The sequence below is a fragment of the Aspergillus sclerotioniger genome (assembly GCF_003184525.1).
Source record: "Aspergillus sclerotioniger CBS 115572 chromosome Unknown BO94scaffold_12, whole genome shotgun sequence".
NCBI classification, from domain to species: Eukaryota; Fungi; Ascomycota; class Eurotiomycetes; order Eurotiales; family Aspergillaceae; genus Aspergillus; species Aspergillus sclerotioniger.
The window spans coordinates 69,480-86,867 of NW_020291002.1; the positions used below are offsets into that span (position 1 = coordinate 69,480).

The 17,388-nt window shown below is 50.9% G+C and overlaps 6 protein-coding genes across 6 annotated transcripts; 3 read left to right on the top strand and 3 right to left on the bottom strand.

Moving 5' to 3' along the window:
• Positions 1–112: 112 nt before the first annotated feature.
• BO94DRAFT_534479 (FAD-binding oxidoreductase) lies at positions 113–2,558 on the top strand. The gene is made up of 6 exons (XM_025611562.1): positions 113–1,024; positions 1,141–1,202; positions 1,256–1,346; positions 1,408–1,741; positions 1,814–2,013; positions 2,094–2,558. The coding sequence occupies exons 1-6, from the start codon at positions 574–576 to the stop codon at positions 2,372–2,374; spliced, it is 1,419 nt and encodes a 472-aa protein (XP_025467952.1). The 5' UTR covers positions 113–573; the 3' UTR covers positions 2,375–2,558.
• A 2,515-nt stretch (positions 2,559–5,073) lies between these two features.
• Positions 5,074–6,952, top strand: BO94DRAFT_594729 (cytochrome P450; the record flags this gene model as incomplete). Its single annotated transcript, XM_025616209.1, has 5 exons — positions 5,074–5,172; positions 5,255–5,380; positions 5,540–5,699; positions 5,749–6,426; positions 6,507–6,952. Coding segments are annotated over 5 exons (1,509 nt in total), but the record flags the coding sequence as incomplete, so codon positions are not given.
• Positions 6,953–7,870: 918 nt separating this feature from the next.
• Positions 7,871–9,466, bottom strand: BO94DRAFT_464451 (glycoside hydrolase family 16 protein; the record flags this gene model as incomplete). The annotated part of the gene is made up of 3 exons (XM_025608063.1): positions 7,871–8,476; positions 8,550–9,003; positions 9,066–9,466. The coding sequence occupies 3 exons, from the start codon at positions 9,464–9,466 to the stop codon at positions 7,871–7,873; spliced, it is 1,461 nt and encodes a 486-aa protein (XP_025467954.1).
• Positions 9,467–12,343: 2,877 nt separating this feature from the next.
• On the top strand, positions 12,344–13,136 carry BO94DRAFT_45091 (uncharacterized protein). The gene is made up of 2 exons (XM_025607539.1): positions 12,344–12,523; positions 12,590–13,136. The coding sequence occupies exons 1-2, from the start codon at positions 12,509–12,511 to the stop codon at positions 12,908–12,910; spliced, it is 336 nt and encodes a 111-aa protein (XP_025467955.1). The 5' UTR covers positions 12,344–12,508; the 3' UTR covers positions 12,911–13,136.
• A 71-nt stretch (positions 13,137–13,207) lies between these two features.
• BO94DRAFT_534483 (uncharacterized protein) lies at positions 13,208–14,317 on the bottom strand. The gene has a single exon (XM_025611563.1). It carries the CDS (start codon positions 14,008–14,010, stop codon positions 13,363–13,365), a length of 648 nt encoding a protein of 215 aa, XP_025467956.1. The 5' UTR covers positions 14,011–14,317; the 3' UTR covers positions 13,208–13,362.
• A 939-nt stretch (positions 14,318–15,256) lies between these two features.
• Positions 15,257–16,196, bottom strand: BO94DRAFT_45083 (uncharacterized protein). Its single transcript, XM_025607538.1, has one exon. The coding sequence runs from the start codon at positions 15,958–15,960 to the stop codon at positions 15,445–15,447; it is 516 nt and encodes a 171-aa protein (XP_025467957.1). The 5' UTR covers positions 15,961–16,196; the 3' UTR covers positions 15,257–15,444.
• Between the last annotated feature and the right edge of the window lie 1,192 nt (positions 16,197–17,388).

Sequence of the window (17,388 nt, forward strand, 5' to 3'; positions counted from 1 at the left end):
ACGCCGGTAGGCAACGTAGGGTCACGTGACACTCCTCCCTACACCGCTAGTTAGTCCATATAGATGGCCTACGAGGCCCCTAGCTAGATCATTATCCATCTCATTCTACACGGTTGAATCGCCTTAGTAGCCACTCCAACACTTCCTTACAAAGCATGACGGTAGGCAGGTAACCTGCCCGCCCTTCGACGCCTTACACTTGCCGTGGGGCTGCTGCTCGGCTGCAGGGGTATCGGTGCTCTAGTGCTTACGGAGTACCTACTGCTCTCGCTTCTCCAACCACTGATGGAACCATCTAGATTTTCCCAATTTGGAAGGAGACAGGGGGAGAAGGGGCTGTCAAACTTTGAGTGGAGCAAACACGACACATATGGATGCACATTTCCGCTTGGAGACCGGGAGGAGGAGGTGAGGACGGATGGTAGGTGAGGCAATTAGGTTGACCTAAGATTTCCCTTCTAGTTTAAAATAGTCGACGGACACACAGACGGACAGAAAGAGACAACAATTGAAACTTTCTCTGTCCTCAATCTCACTCTCGTCAACATCAAACCAAGCCCCCTCGATACCATCATGGCGGCCACTGCCTTCGACCAGCTAAGAGCTCTCTTTCCCGACACTACTGATAAGGTAGTGACTCCCACCAACGAGAAGCAGTACCAAGATGCCGTGACCCGTCCCTGGTCGCAGACCTGCTGGACCCCCGCGGCGGGGTACGTCTACCTGAGCAGCGTTCAGGAACTGACCGAGGCGCTGGCCGTTGTTCGGAAGACTGGCACCAAGTTCGCCGTCCGCACCACCGGCCACAACCCGAACATCGGGTTCAGTAGTGCCGACAAGACGGCCCTCGTGCTGGACATCGGGCAGCTCAACTCCAAGGAACTGCTGACGACCGAAGAAGGCACCGCCCGGTTCGGGCCGGGAAATACCTGGGGCGATGTGTATGCTTGGTTGGAGGAGCGGGGGTTGTCAGCCATTGGAGGTAGGGATCAGCAGGTAGGATTGGGAGGGTTTCTCTTAGGAGGTATGTGTGTATTGCTTTTTTCTTTTCTTTGCTTTGCTTTTCTTTCCTTTTTTTTCGGTTTGGTCTCTCTCTAGGCTACTTGGTGGCAATCATAGGTGACTTAATATTTTCAATAGGAGGTATGGGAGCTTTGCCTAATCTTTATGGACTTGGTGCTGATGGGGTGAGGAATTTTGAGGTGAGTTGGAGACTGTCTTCGTTTCTCTTTTCTTAAACTAATCATGACTCCAGGTCCTGCTAGCGGATGGCAGTCTCATTAATGCCAACGCGAATGAGAATTCCGATCTCTACCGCGCCTTGAAGGGTGGTGGCTCTAACTTTGGTATGTGTGCTATGCTTTCCAAAGATGGCATTTGACCACTCCCTCTAACATGCTAAACCAGGTATTGTGACACGGTTTGATCTCGCAATCCACCCTCTGATCAACGTTCAATACACCATCAGCCTCTACAACCCCGAAGATCACCTGGCGATCAACCAGGCCACTGCGGCAGTCCAACAGGCCATGGAGGAGGATCCCAAGATCGGGCTGTTCACCAACTTCAACAACGGCTTTGTCGCGGTAGGCTTGCTCTACGGAGACCACCCGACGAAGCCACCGAAGGCCTTTGAGCCGTTCCGCAACCTCAAAAGCCTGGTGACGACGGTGCTGCCTTCCACGAACGGCACACTCTTGTCGCTGGCCCAAGCCATGGGCCATGCCCAAGCGCCCAAAAAGTGAGTACTACCTAAAAAGGCGGAACGCGCGGCTAGTCTATCTAAATCACTAACGTCGTGCGCGATATACAGGCGATCTATTTGTACGGTGACCACCCAGGTTTCGCCCGATCTTTACGAAGAAGTGTACAAGACCTGGGTCGAGGTCTGTAAGTCTCTCCCGACTGGCGCGGTCCTGCATTATACCATTCAGCCATTTGGCAAGGCTGGTGTTCAGGCTGGCAAAGATCGCGGAGAGAATATCATGGGTCATGAGAGCGTCCCGCAATGCTGTACGTTCATCTCCCCACTTCCCCGTCTATCTTTTGCATTACACAGCATAGCCGATCAGAAAGCTAATGAGACTTGATAGGGTGGGTTTTTACCTGTGAGTGGCCCGAAAATGGTAGTGACGATGCCGCAGCGCAGAAGGCCGTGGAGTCCATGTCCGAGAAGGTGCAGTCTGTGGCCAAAGCCAAGGGATTCCTTTTGGAGTTCAAGTGTATGAGCTTTGCTACCGCCTCGCAGAAAGTTTTGGGTAGCTATGGGGCTGAGAATATCAAGTGGATGCAGGAGGTGGCGGCCAAGTATGATCCCAAGGGCGTTTTTCAGGAGTTGCAGAATGGTGGGTTTCTTCTACGCGACAATATCTAGATGCTTGCCTTGGAGGTGAGCGAGGAGAGAAAGGGGACCTGATAGCGTCCAATAACAATGCGAGGCATTTTATTCTATTAGAGTTCGAGCTCTCCGCTCTAGTATGTTGGACAGCGCCAACCAATACCGTATTTTTCATAGTCATCCTGTATGTACAGAGGGTACAGGGATAGGTACATGCATGAATCACCCTGAAACGGGCTGGTGCGTTAGCCGTAGCTGTATTTACAATTTGTTTGTCAACAAACATGAATGATGATACGCATACTGCGTACAGAGTAGACTTGTGAACCTCGGGTAGAGGGAACCTGCGGCTTAGAGATTGGGGTTGTCGTTGGCTTTTGGGGGCGATGAGGACTTTGGGGGTCAGGGCCAGGCTATGCTGTCCGCAGCCTCTAGCCTTTAACAATATTTTCTACATTCCTATCTGTTTTTATCAACACTTTCCCGCCATCTGATCATCGATATCTTCGGTCTGTTGTTCATCAATCTCAGAGTTAAAGCCTGGGGTATGTCGTCCCAAGGTACCTTGTCACCTGACGCCTATTTGGCCGCCGGCACGCCTTTGATAGTTCTCTGTGCGGGCTTTGTGGCTCTGAGATGCTTGATGAATTTCAGAGTGTACAAGAAACTGCTTATCGCCGACTGTATGTGATTTCTTTTTCTTGTTTGGTTTGGCTTTTTAAAGCAACACCCCCACCCCCCAAAAAAGAAAGAAAGAAAGGAGAAGAGAAAAAGAAAGCACAATTTTGCTAATGCCTTTCATTCCGGTATGTAGATCTCTCTGTCCTCGGATTCGCTTTCGTTACCATCGCCTTTGCTATGAATCATATCATAATCCAGCGTGAGTCTGATGTGCTGGTTTCTTTCACTTCCGAGTCATCTTCTTTTTACTTTCAATAAGGGAACAAAAAAGCACTAATATGGACGATACTTCCCCTTCGGGGATTTTCTAAAATCCCAGGTTTTGTGAACCCAACGGAGTCCCTCAACTGGCTCAATCGCTTAGCCGTGGTCATCACGGTGCTCATCGCCTTCGAGCTCTGGACGACCAAGGTTCCGATCCTCCTGGTCTATCTCAAGCTTTTTGGCATCAAGAGGTGGCTGCGCTGGACCTGCTACGCCTGCCTGACTATCTCGGGCGTCGCGTACATCTGTGCTATGGCACCCACTTTCATGCGCTGCAATCCTGGCACCACCGCAGTGACACTGGCGGATTTGGCAGAGTGTACAACCGGAACCACGCTGACAGGGGTGCTGTCGGGGTTCATCGCGCTGGCTGAGGATGTGCTCATCTTTGGCTTGCCCATGCCCCTCGTGCGGAAGCTGCACCTGCCCCGCGAAAAGAAGCTGGCGGTCGGGGCGGTATTTTTCTCGGGAATTCTGTATGTGGTTCTTGACGCGGTATCGGCACAGCGGGAAGTGTAGAGAGATTGATAGACTGACTCTTTTCTTTTTTTTTGGTCTTTGGGTTGGCAGTGGTATCGCTGCCTCCATTGCATCGCTGTACTTCAAATGGCAGGCCTACAAGGGTGCGGTGTCGGATACTCTGGCGACTATGCTTTGCGCGTAAGTTCAATCCCTTTTTTGAGAGTCCTGTACGCGTTTCTTGTTTGCCTTTCTGTTTATCGGGATGACTGACTCTATCCTTGTTTTTCCCCTCCTGAAGGGTGATAGAAGGAACCATCGCCATCATGGTCGGTTGCGCCCCCACGGTGAAACAGTGCTGGAGCACAATGACGATCTCCTCCTTGTTCTGGTCCTCGCGGGCAAGAGACACAACTGCCAAACATACATCCTCCTTGGTGTATAATGTTTCCTCCCCCTCCTCCTCGTCACCACAACGGCCCCGGGGCCTTATGCATTACAAGAAAATGAGCATCTCCGAGGTGGACATGACGCCATTACAGCCGACACAGATTTCAGCTGGAAGCGCCAGGTGAATGATTTGGGCTTTTGGTCTTTTATTAGAGTATTAGATTTGAGGATTTGTTTGTATCCTATTCCTTTTGGAGCAGGGTGCTACTAAGGTAGATCGCAACACCAGTTTTTGATAGAGTAGCCATTCGTATACAGCCGATATTAGTTTAAACTGAGATGTCAAGCCAGGCCTTCAATAAAATTTCGGATGGGAAAGGGAAACTCAGAGCAACTTGGATAGATGCCACATTCATACCAGTAGACCAAAACAATATACCGCTGGCCTCTGGAGGATAGACGGAACGAAAGGCTACCTCTTTAGTGTCGGAAGAGTGCTTCAAACCCTGACATACTTTACTGTAGCGACTAGAAATAGGGAACGAAAATGTTTGCTATCAATAATTCCAATATATGTATGACTTGTAACAATACAAATACCACACTAAAGTTTTCCAATGCACCTATGGTCCTCCGTAAAATCAAGTTACCACTAGGGCTTGCCGCCGTCGCCGCCGCTGCTGCTGGCTAACTCGAAGTGAAGACCTGTAGGACCTTCCATCTTTCCTTCTCTTTCCTGCGTGATTTCTTTGAAATTATCATGAGCATGATGGTTAGTCTCTTCTCCATCCATTTTTCCAGGGCCTACGGGGCCTCCCCTCCTTCCGCGACCACGAGCCCATTTCCAATAGTTCTGTGCTAGGCATTCTAGTAGCATGCATCCTCATCCTCATCGTTTCCTTCACTTTCTCCCGCCGCAAACAAGCGCTCTCTAGCCCCCCCCCGTCTTTGGCTATCGCTTCTTCCTCGAGCCAACCTTTCTCCTGAAGAGTCGGTTCATCCTAGGGGCTCGAGGTATCATTCACAATGCGTACACTACGGTAAGACAAACGCCCCCCCCTTCCCCCAACCAAAGATAGTCAATTTTCATTTTCCGTGACTCACAATATATACAACGACCAGATGAAAGGCCATCCATTCGTTCTCCGGCGGTGGGACGTGGACTTCTTGGTCCTGCCGATGAAGTATCTGGAGGAGGTTCGACTGATTGCTCCCTCCAAGCTCAGTAGCAAGGGGGCTCAGACTGGGGTGGGTTCTTTCTTTTCTTTCTCATTACATGCCGGAAAAAATTACTCTGCTTTTCTTACATCTCTATATTTCTCTCTCTCTCTCTCTCTCTTCTCCCCCCTTTTGGTGTGTGTGTGTGTGTGTGTGTGTGGCTAAAAATAAACTGACGAGGAAAATTAGAATCTGGCACCCGAATACACATCAATGCAATTTCTTTACCACTCTAACCTTCACCTCGACGTGCTGAAGAAGAAGCTCACACCCGAGCTGTATACCTATGTGGATAAGGCAAAGGAGGAGTTGGTGTATGGGTGGGAGCGGGATCTTCCGCATACTGATGGTCAGTGTCAACTCTGTGTATATATGTGTGTGTGTGTGTGTGTCACTAGCTGATTACTTTTGCTTCAACTCTATAGAATGGACACCTGTCCCCATCGAGCATCTCCTCCGCATGCTTGTCGCTCGCATGACTGCCAAGGTCTTCATGGGAGCCCCGACCTGCCGTGACCCGGACTGGCTGCGCATCTCCATCGACTTCTCCGTTGACCTGTTCACCACCGCTTTCACCATCAAGATGTTCCCGCCCTGGCTGTATGGGGTCGTTGCCCGGCTGGTGCCCGCCCGCTATCGCACCTTCCAGCAGCTGAAGACTGGCCGTCGCATCGTGGGTGAGCTCACGCAGCGGCACCATCTAGTGCAGGAGAAGCGACGGCGCGGGGAGATGGTGGAAGAAGAAGAGGAGGAAGAAGACACTTTGCTGAACTGGATGCTAGATCACGGCACCCCCAGTGAGGTAGAGGTGCATGAGATGGGCGCCCGCCAATGCGTCCTGACCCTAGCCAGTATCCACACCACCGCCTCTAACGTTTCCAACATGCTCTATGACCTCTGCACGTACCCTGAATGGTTTTCCGAGCTGCGGGCAGAGGTCCTAACAATCGCCGAGCAATTGGGCGGACCCCCCGGCCAGGAACATCCTCCGGTTAGTGCCAAAGAATGGTGTAGTCGATTAGACAAGTTGGATAGTTTCTTTGTGGAAAGTCAGAGACACAGTCCTGTTCTTCTTCGTGAGCTGCCCCCCCCTCAACCCTTTTCCTCCCAAACAAACAAACAAGCTAAATCTCTTGTCTTCCTCCCTCCCCATAAGTCAATCCCCAAAGACTAGCCTACCAAGACATCATCTTAAAAGACGGCACTCTCATCCCCAAGGGATCCCGACTCGCTTTCGCCAACCACGAGCACTCAATGGACCCTACCGTCTACCCCAACCCTCAGTCCTTCGACCCCATGCGTAGCTACCGGAAACGCATGTCCCATCCAGACCAGCGCGACCGACACAAGGCCGGCATGACCCACCCAGACAACCTGGCCTTCGGATACGGGAACCAGGCCTGCGCCGGCCGCCAGTTCGCCGTCGCCGAGATCAAGCTGATCATGGCGCGGTTGTTGTACGATTTCGAGTTTGAATTCCCCGCTGACCAGAATGCGCGAGGTCGGCCTCGAACGCTGCACATCAATGAAAATTGTTTTACGGATCAAGAAGCTAGATTGTTGATGAGGAGGAGGGTGAGAGGAAGAGGAAGGGAGGTGTAGATGGGTGCGATTGTGTGATTGTGTGAAGGTTGAGACATCGCGATTAAAGAAAGGGAGGAGCTACAGCCACACCGGCCAGGCTACAACCACCCCTTTTATCCACTCAATCTATACTATTAAGCGGTTGAATTCTATATAGAGGTCTGATATAGAGTATCAAGTAAGGTTTCAAGTAGAATCTTGAGTATAACTCTAAATAGGGCCTTAACTATACTGTAATTACCTGTCATTATTATTGCCTTAATGCCTTAGGTCTAAATCTAGTGCCTCAGGTATAGCTTCAAGCGGTGAAGATTCTGCTGAGCTATCAAAAGTAGGCCTTGCCTAATAACGTAGGCGAAGTAGGCAGAAAGTATGGTTGTAGCATGGCCAGTGTGGCTATAGCGCCTCCCTAAAGAAGTCTAGAGATTACTGTGAATTTAGTGTTGTCTTTATTATTTACTGGGCACGCCAGATTGAGGAATACAATTGGTATCTGTTAGAAACTTCCTTCATATTTTATATTTGTCTAATTGGCCCCCCGTTTCATTGTACCTAGCTGGTTAGGCGTAAAGTATCTATCTAGGCGCTCCTTTGTGAAGCAGAATCTTGCTCATTTGTCCCTCCCATTGTATCGATACTCTTGATAGGTCAAAAATGAAAATAAAGATCTGACGGGTAGGCTGATTGGGACTAGAGTAAATTCTAGAACCATTTTGTTCAGTTTGGGTTATTTGACGAGTACGTGCTAGCTCAGGGGGGGGGTCAACTTCTTAGGATTGCTTCCGGAGTACGGGCGATCTATATTCACACAGTATTCGCTCAAGACACGCACTTCTGTGCTCCCTCCACGCCGCTAATGTGAGCTAAAAAAAAAGCAGCGCCAAGTCGGGGCAAAGGAAAAGAAAAAAAAAAAGATCGTTGGATTTCTGCAACTATTTATCGTTGTCCGCCTTGCCCCCTTTGTGCTTGATTGGTACTCTCTTCTTCTTGATTCGTACTCTGTCCGCCACTTTGCCCTCCACCCTGATTTCCTTCCCCCTGCTGTCCGCTCCCAGATTGAGATCCCGACTGTCCTTGACCGGTACTTGCTGAAGTAGCAGTAGCAGTAGCAGCACCCGCCGTTGTGGTCGAGGTCCCATATGCTGCTGCTGCTGCCGCCGTCGCCGACGAAGCTGCAGCTGAGCTCGACGACGAGGAAGACGAGGTTTGATAGACCTTGAAGCTCTTGAATTCCCAGTAGGCGTTTGTGAAGTTTGCTCCATTCTCGGCGGCCCATTGCGTGCACGTGGACGGGCAATCGTAGAGATCGGTGTAGTAGGTCGTTGCACCGGCAAGATCGCCGCAGACGTCGATGTTGACGATAATGCTCTGGTTTTTGAAGTGGGAGGCGATGTCGCAGTTTGTATTGGGGAAGTCGGCGAGTGCTTCGCCCCAGGTTGAGGGGTCGGGCGTGTCGCTGGTGTTGGAGATGTCGGTGGGGATGTCGTCGCGGCTGAACATCCAGACACGGATGCCGGCGTTGCGGAGTTCCATGGCGTAGACCTGGGAAGTTGGGGTTGTGGTGTTAGGTTGGTGTGGTGTGGTGGGATGGGATATGGGGATGGGGTTGACTTACGCCGCCGCCGTTGGAGTTGAATTTCTCGCCGTAGGTTGCTTTTCCTCCTGATACGCTGCAGCCGGCGTTGTCGTTGGCGGTGTTCAGGCAGTTGGTGTATGATGCGGTGCCAGTTTCTTTGCGCTTCACGTTCATTGTGCAGTCCTTGGTTGTGTGTAGTGTCATGGCGTTGCCGTGGGTGCCTTTGTTGTTGGACTCGAGGACATCGATTTCTCCGTGTTCAGGCCAGTTGTCGGGGTCGGTGAGCCATAGGGCTGGCCATGTTGCGCATCCATAGGGGGTGTGGGTGATGTCGAAGATGAAGAGGCCGTCATTGTAGGTTTTCTTTGAGGTGATGCGGACGGATTTGCGGCCGCTGGTTTGGTTCGAGGTGCTGGTGTCTACTCGTAGGACGGCTCTAGAGCTGGAGGCGTAGGTCAGGTTCATCTCTGAGGCGGTTGAACTGTCGACGTAGCTGGGGGAGGGTTAATTCGTTTCTGTGCATGGAGGAAATGTGGAAGAGGGATATGCACGTACTCCACGAATCCGTCCGTTGGATCAGTGGCGGTATAGTATTCGAACTCATCAAAGAACGAAGATCCCGAGTATGTATCTGCAAGCCTATAGCTCAATGCAGAGTAATCGGGATATGATGATGATTTTGTGCCCTCGTAGATTCCCACGACAAGCGCAACAATGACAACAACAACACCGCCCGCAATAATCAATTTTGTTAACAGTGACCATGATCGCGGGTCGTACCATGCACCACCGGCGCTTTTTGCGACGTTGGATTTCTCCGCTGCAGGTGCAGCTGCAACTGCAGGTGCCGGGTCCGTGGCTGAATAAGGTGGTGCAACGGGAACATTGTGTAACTCGTAGTCGGGAATGGCTGTTCGATCTCCGACATCTATACTTGACAGATTTCTGTACGACATGCTGTGTGATTCCTGCATTGTATAAGAAGCCTATTTCAATGCCACGGCGCGCTTCAGGACTGTGACCGTCTCTTTCCGGTCCGGGCAACCGGATAGTGATAGCGACGATGCTATCGGATCGTCAGGGTACTATAGCCTCTCTATTGAAAGAGTCATGGAGTCAGTCAGTGGGTGCATAAGAAACCATCGGAAGCCATACCATAGTTTATCTATCAGGCTGCGCACCGGACTACCACGTAGCCCAGCTGCCGCAATAAATTGATCGACCCAAAAGGCCCTGTCAAAACAATGAAGGCATACGTAAGCGCTTATCCGGCCCAGGGCAGATTAGCCAGCCGTTACTGCCGGCAGACCAAGGGAATCGCCCAGGTTAACAGGAGATTCGTCTAGATGAGGGAACCTGCCGCGGCTAGACGGGATCTGCAGGCCTGAATTGGTGGATTGCGTCCTTCCAGCAAGTTTAGAAACCTGACTCGTGCACGGATGGACCCGTCAAAATATGGCCATTAAGCATAATAGCTCATGTACTTTCAAACGGTAGAGCAGGTGCTGATATCGATGCCAGACTTATTCTGTGGAGCGCTTACGCAATGCAGCCATGATTTAGCGCGGAAGCCACGAATTAGCGGTTCGCAAAGGATGCAGCGCGGGTTTTGCATTTTAGAAAACAGAACTGTACCTTGGTATGCGGCATCTTCTACAGTAGGTGAGATGTTCGCAGTTTAACCGTTGGGTTCGATTAAGACTGTGTTCAGTACCGAGTTAAATTGCCAGCACTCATGCCAAGACTGAGATATCATGCTTGGTCTGGTGCCATGCACTGATTTGGACCCTTTCGAGGCTGATGGAGATACGAAGGGTCTCATTGGCCTTGGCAATATCAGGGTTTTCTGGGGCATACGTATGCTCTGTAGCCGTCCAACCTGAACAACGCCAGGCACCAGTGCACATCTTTATTGGCCCTGAACAACGATCGCTTGAGAGCTGCACTCAGGCAGTCACGCATATGGATTTGAGAAGCTTATGCAAATTGACAAAGAGGGCTTGAACCCTCGAGATCTCTTATCAGGACACTCGACGTACTGCGCGAACTGATGACAAGGGGTGGGAATCCAATGCGACACAGACAAGCTACTCCTCGCAGCAGCAACAGTCGACTCAGCCCCGTAAGCCCCTGTCCTGTAAAAGGGGTCTTAGCTGGGCTCACCGTTCTTGTTCATGGTGTCCTTACGTGTCGTCGTGGATGACGAATGCCTTTCAATTAAACTGCTGTGGCGGTGCTGTTCTAGTGTGTAAAGTAGACTCCAGACCCTCGTAGCCCTGCGATTTAGTGTCTCTGGGCTTGGTTAGCTTCGGCGCTGTCGCGTTGGGCTGAAAGACAGCTGACCCACTATCCATGGAATGGCCATAGCATCGTAAATTACCAGTGCTTGATCATTGATGTTGTCTGATACCCAGAGGCCCGCCGAATCTCGTCGAGTAGAAGAAGCCAAGTTAATAATACGATACGGAGCACGGATGCACAAGAGGGGGCATTTGGCCAAAGGTTGAAGCAGAAGCCGAAGCCGAAGCGAGGCAGAGCTGGAACCGGGTTAGCGTGGCACGGCGGCCATTCCAGGCGAGTGCAGACGGAGCAGTCACGGACAGCTGTCCCTGTCCTTGTCAGCCCTCGAACAATGCCTTTTCATGAGGCAGCATGGAAACAGCTGACACCTTCTAAGCCTGAATATCACCATCTCGATGTGTTATTCAGCTCGCTGCCCAGTTCCGAAGCCAAAGCTTCCTTTTCCGACAACGACTTCGGGTCAAGTACTGGAATAATTGCCAAAGATAGGAACCAACACATCCGGAACCTTCAATAACATTCTGAAGTTAGCTACTCATTGTTCGAAGTTCTGGACTCGCTGTCGTCAGGAAATTTTGGACCAATGGCCAGTGAGCTTGATTTCTTTCGGTGCGTTAAGTCCTCAGACCATCTCACCCGTCTGAAACCACTCGAACCTAATGGGATGTTTGTCTCTAGTTAACGTCTCCGATTGCACGGGAAAATATTTAGATATTCCGAGCTATCTGTCGATATGAAACTATCGTCGAATCTGCCTCCATGAATACAAGGATCCCGTTATGATACTCGAGGACCCGGAAGAATAGAGAATCCAGATCATTATTCGATACAACGTCCCAAGAACCCATCGGCATCATGTATGAGCACTACACAGTCATAATGGAAACCAATTCGGAATGGAATCCTTACCTCCATCACCTCATGTCAATCTATGGCAAGAAATATCCGAGTTCATCCATGTCGTCTACGATACCCGCTTCATCTGTATCAGCCGCAGAGCTTTTTTATTTCACCTTACATCCTAACGCGACTGGCTACCAATCCCGTCCTATACCGGTTGGATGGGGTTCAAAACCTCAAACTGCGCGTCGAGTGGTTTAATCCAGCCAGGAACCTCCAGTGTTGGACAGCCATAGAGTTGGTCCGCCTGAACCGAGGGACTATACTCACTTGGGCAAATCATCGAGTGTCAGCTGCCGCGCCAAGATGGCAATTCGTCATGCCTTCCCCTCTTTCGCCGACACAGAGTTTGTTGCAAACTCATGGTCCATGTCGTCCTAGCAGCATACAATCCAGATTTACCATCAGTAAAAGTCTCTGTGTGACCGGGTGGAACTATTGTGTCTCAGGTACCACGAATCGGTAGGTTCAGTAGATACCTAGCTGCTGCACGCCCAAGATCGCGAACCCGCCCGCGTAGACCGACATTGCCGGTTGCCTAATCCGGACCATCCGCCAAGCTGCCATTCAACTCGTGGCTCGGCGTCTCTTCGTCTCTCTTCGAACTTCTTCTCCTCACTCTACTACCTATCTTCTCCTCCTCTTTCTCTCTCTCCACATTTCTCTCCTTCCGCAATTTGCAACGACCCTCGCTCAACCCTCCCCAACATATTTCACTCCACACGAAGATCGCATAAAGAACCACCCACCCAACCAGCCATTTACACAGCCGCTTGCCTCCCTCCCCTCTCCCTAAAATGTCTTACAAACCCGTATGTCCATTCCACCTCTCACCACACCACACCACATCACCCAACTAACAACCCACACCTAACCAGGAAAACCCTCCCCCCTCCTACCCCCCTCCCACCCACGACGGCGGTCCCTACCCCGGCGCATCGCAAGACTACTACAACCAAGGCTACAATCAAGGCTACAACCAAGGCTATCCGCCCCAGAACTACGGCCCTCCCCCACAACAACAAGGATACTACGGAGCTCCCCCGCCCCAAGGCCAACCCATGTACTATCCTCCCCCGCAGCAACAACCACAGGGCTACTACGCTGGGCAAGATCGGGGCGGATCATCGGGCGGCGGGATGTGCGCGGGTATAATGGCTGCGTTGGCTTGTTGTTGCTGCTTGGATATTTTGTTCTAAGAAGAACGCTTCTTTCTTTGGTGGTTGTTTTGTCTGCCTTCGTTTCTAGCCTGAATTGGATGGGTGCGATGGATATTTTGTTGCTGTTTCCTGATTGGCGCAAGGTTTGAGGTGCTCGGGTCGCCGGTTGTGTTTCTATATTTGGATCGCTGTCATTCAAATGGTGTCGGCGCTTAGAGGCGCAGGGTACTTTTATTCGTTCGTTCGTTCTAATCCAATCATTGTTATGCTGATGGGATTGATGTTTTTGATTCTAGTCGTGTATCGGACATTTGTGGGTGTCCGGTGACTCGCAGATTGGATAGCGCGGTAATATCCTCATTATCGTCATCTCGTTCTAATCATAGAAACAGGCAGCAGGGTATCAAATCATCAAGTCAAACCAATCATTACAACCAACAATCAATACCAATCAATCACTCCATCCCTCTCAACCTCACAAACCAATCAACTCACGACGCCAAACTCTCATCCTCCGTAATCCCCCCATACCTATCCGGATCAACAGCCCGATAATGTCCCGGTCGACTGCGCCTCCTTCTCCTCTCCGGCCCCTCCACACTAGAACGCTCCTCCAACACCTCTATCACATCCGACCGATCCGGCGACGTCACCGACTCCTCTACCACAATCCGCTGATCTCCCCTTCCTCCACGTCTTGATCTCCGACTCCTCCGACTCCCGCCGCTCTCGATAACTTCCTCGACGATTTCACGTCGCCGACGTCGCGGTGGTCGGCGCGGGTGCTCTTCTTCTTCCACGACAATCTCCGACATGGTTTCCGTTCCGGCTTCCGTGCTGGGTTCGCTGGAGAATCTGCGGCCGGAGCCGAGAGCCAGGAAAATTAGGTATAGGAGGAAGATGAAGCCGAGGACACTGCCGATGACGACGCCGGCGACGGCGCCGGGCGAGAGGCCGTTGGAGTTGTAGGTTGCGGGGATGAAGACGGAGGAGCGTTTATGGGGGTGCGGGTTTGGGATAGGTGGTGAGGGGTTGTTGGTGTGGGTGGTTTGTTGATGAGGAGGGGGGTGGAGGAGTTGGTTGACGTTGATGTTGATGTTGGGTATTCGTATTGATCGCGGGATCGGGATTGGTGTCATGGTGTTTTGGTGGAGGTGGAGGTGGAGGCGGGGAGGATTCCTAGTGGCAGTAGTGTGCGGAGGTGGTGGTTCATCGAGGGGTCAATAAGATAGACACGGACGATAAATCTGAAGGATAGAATGAGGATATTGTAGAAAGAAGTGCTAGAAAACAAGAAATGAAAAGAAAAGACGAGATGATGGGGCGGAACGCTTGGATGGTGGGCTGTTTATTCGGTGGCTGGGATGGCTTGCGATCGGGATGATTTGGATCGACAGCAAGGCTCACCAAGTTGGATTCGCGAATCAGCGTGCAGGCTGTAAGACACAGAGCTCGGGACACCTTGTACCTGGACCAAAGATAATATCTTTGATTGCATCGGTGGTAGTCTTCTTTACGGAGAATACCTCATCGATGATGCTGTGTAGATTAATGATTGTGCTGGTGGATCGATATGCAGACCAGATGCTTGAAATGCTTAGCTAGCATTGCTGCCGCTCCACCGGTCATCATTCCTGTGCTGATTTTCCCCACATTCTGTCTTTTTGTTGCTCTGAAGAATATCTGCTGATCTGCTCATCTGGTGATGTCAGTGGAGTGGTATACAGCCTTCTTCGTACTTACTAGAAAATGGCAAGCACGACTTCAAAGTAAATAGCGATATTTCTGCCTGACCCTCATGTCGGACAGCCCGACAGACACCATCGGAATATCTAAATATAACCAGCACGTTCTACTGACGCGAATCCCCATCAGAGTCGTTGCATGACGAGACTACCGTACGTAGGCGATCTCCACAACCTATGCAGTTAGCTTCCACGTCCTCAGACGACTCGTTTCTTCCTCAAGCTCTATCCCGAAAAAATTCCGGAGTGCATGATTCGTCCGATCACAGCCCTCATTCAACATGATCCCGCGCTTCTCAATCGAGACCTCTCATAGCATAGGTGTGCAAAGTCAGCTTTCAGGACAATTGTTGGTACTATTTATCTCTTGTCCTTTTATTGGCTTGCTTCCTGTCTTCCATCATTATAATCACTCCCTTTGGGCGACCACAATGACCAGTCTGGCCTTATGAGAGACCCTTTGATGACATCTAGCTCGCCCCCCGCCGGTTCTGTTAGCTATAAGCTTACTCCTGTAGAGCCGAGTAGGTTCTGTGGGAGTCCTATAGATCCCATTCCGTAAGCGGTCCTTATGTTTACAAACACGATCAGGGGCCGTGTTGCTTTGTGCCCCCAAAGCATTATTTTCAATATTGCCTGTGCTTGGCTATTTCAAGAGCCGCTGAAATGAGATGGTCCAATTTAAGGCATGAAACAGCGTCGTGCCAATCATGTGCATCCTTCAGGAAGGTATAAGGATCCATAAAATGTATGAATTGTATCCGTAGATCTCCGAGCAGAAGTGTGGATCATATTCTCGTCGAGTTGGTGCTTTGTCAGAGCCCAACATTAACTCCATATCGTCATAGGTTTCCTGTAGAAAATTCCAAATAATACGAGGTTGCTATTCTCGTGAAAGAAGGATTCGTCGGACCCTCCAACATTGTTCTTACTAAAGGGTCTCTTGCATCCATGTCCAGTCTGATATATTGAATTGCCGATAGAAAAGTCCTTGTCAGTTTGATGAAGGTGGTTTGAAGTGGTGCTCCAGGGGTTCTTGCTTCGTGGGCGCAGGTTTGCCTCGTGCCATCCCGCACTAGTGCTTGGGTTAGCATTGAGCACTTTTAGCAGTCTACATACTATGGAATTTCGAAGTGGCAACTTTGCCTGAAAGCTTGTTATGCATGGAAGAAGAAAATACTCCATCGTTTCAAGGGGAAAGAAAAAGAACAGAGAGAAAAAGCATATACTTGCGTTGGGCACCTTTTCTTGGGCAACCAATGGGTGATGGTACTCACTGCACAAGGACCTCAGAGATTGATAGTAAGCGTTGGACAGATGCGTCGGTTTTCTTTCTTTTTCCATACGATTCGTATTGCCCTCTTGCGGCTGAGGCTATACACACTTGCCTCGCCTAACACTCACTACCGACACTTTCTGACCATCAGGTGGGTGGATCCAGTCCGAGATGAGCTGATGGGGTCAGAATCCATCCATCCATCCATCCATGTAGGCTAGACATGGCAAATTGGAGAGAGCAGTGTGGACATGGGAAGAAGAAGTGGGGGACAGACACCCCAGGGGTTCAATCCTCAGGCTGCAGTCAGGTGCAGGTGTTTGGGGGCGTTTGTCCCGGCTGGAAGACGGAAGACCCTGCCTGTCACTCCTTCCTCTCGCGCCACTTTGTTTCATCATCTGCCGGGATTCCACCTTCAACAACTTAGTGCTATTGCTGACATGCTCTCTACACCTTGGCAGTTGGCACTGTGGTCACCATCGGGATCTGCTCTCCCAGCATGCGGAATAAAGTTCCAGATAGGTCCGCCGGGATTCTTTTCCATCGCTTGCTGCTGCTGGTCAAGTGAGCTACCACTACTGACTAGCAGATTACTAGTACAGCGAGATGAAATTTGCGCGTGCTAGCACCATAGAAGCGATCGGGGCGATGCCGAGTAGTCATTCCTATTCCAGAGATAAAATTTCCAACAATGCTGATCATTACTCCTCTAATTCAGGAGCCGAGAAATGCTGTCGGCCCGCCGAGTGGAGACTCGCGAACGTGGATGACCGATCACCGATGACGCTCAGAAACCAGCCCTAAGCCTGACGGGTCTCCCTGAGGCGCAAACTTAATCGCACAAAAATAGACAGTCACTGGCAAGGAGTTTCAGGAACGCGCCCATTGAACTGCCAGCAGTCGGGGGCCGGGGCCACACCTCATCGCGATCCTTGGATGGCGACGCCTCCCGCTAGAAATAGCGAGCCATCGTGTTCGCCCGTTACGTAACTTTTTAGTTCGGCCTCCGTCGTTTGCCTTTTCATATTCCTTTTTCCTTCTCCCATACGGCTGTGGCTGGGTTCACGATGGCTTCGGAAATCCGAGTAGCCTTCCAACAAGACCCAGTCTAGTCTCGGCGAACGGACCGACTGGTGTCTCGCTTTCGATCGCAAGGAAAACACACGAGACACACCGTGCCCTCCTGAGCTAGCTTCCAAGGTGGATGGAGTTGGCGCGAAATTCGGAGTACATGCGATTGCCAGAACCGAACTAGGGCTTCACTGATCCGCAGACTTACTGTATGTTCCTAGATGGTGGCGACTCCTGCCCGGTGCTGCGGGGTATGCCTAAACACGCTCCACGTCCAAGTATAGCACTATTGGCCCCAGATCATCATGGTCCATTGGTGATTCTGGATTGCTGATCCGCACACCCGACGAAATTTTCTGGGAGATGACCACATCTCCGGAGGATGATTACTGGGTCCGGATTGTTGCCCGCCTGGCAGTGATCCG

Coding starts and splice junctions, on each gene's coding strand:
- BO94DRAFT_534479 (XM_025611562.1), top strand. CDS start 574: ATGGCGGCCACTGCCTTCGACCAGCTAAGAGCTCTCTTTCCCGACACT. Junction 1,203..1,255: donor ATGGGGTGAGGAATTTTGAG/GTGAGTTGGAGA, acceptor TCATGACTCCAG/GTCCTGCTAGCGGATGGCAG. Junction 2,014..2,093: donor TGAGAGCGTCCCGCAATGCT/GTACGTTCATCT, acceptor GAGACTTGATAG/GGTGGGTTTTTACCTGTGAG.
- BO94DRAFT_534483 (XM_025611563.1), bottom strand. CDS start 14,010: ATGACACCAATCCCGATCCCGCGATCAATACGAATACCCAACATCAAC.
- BO94DRAFT_45083 (XM_025607538.1), bottom strand. CDS start 15,960: ATGGAAAAAGAAAGAAAACCGACGCATCTGTCCAACGCTTACTATCAA.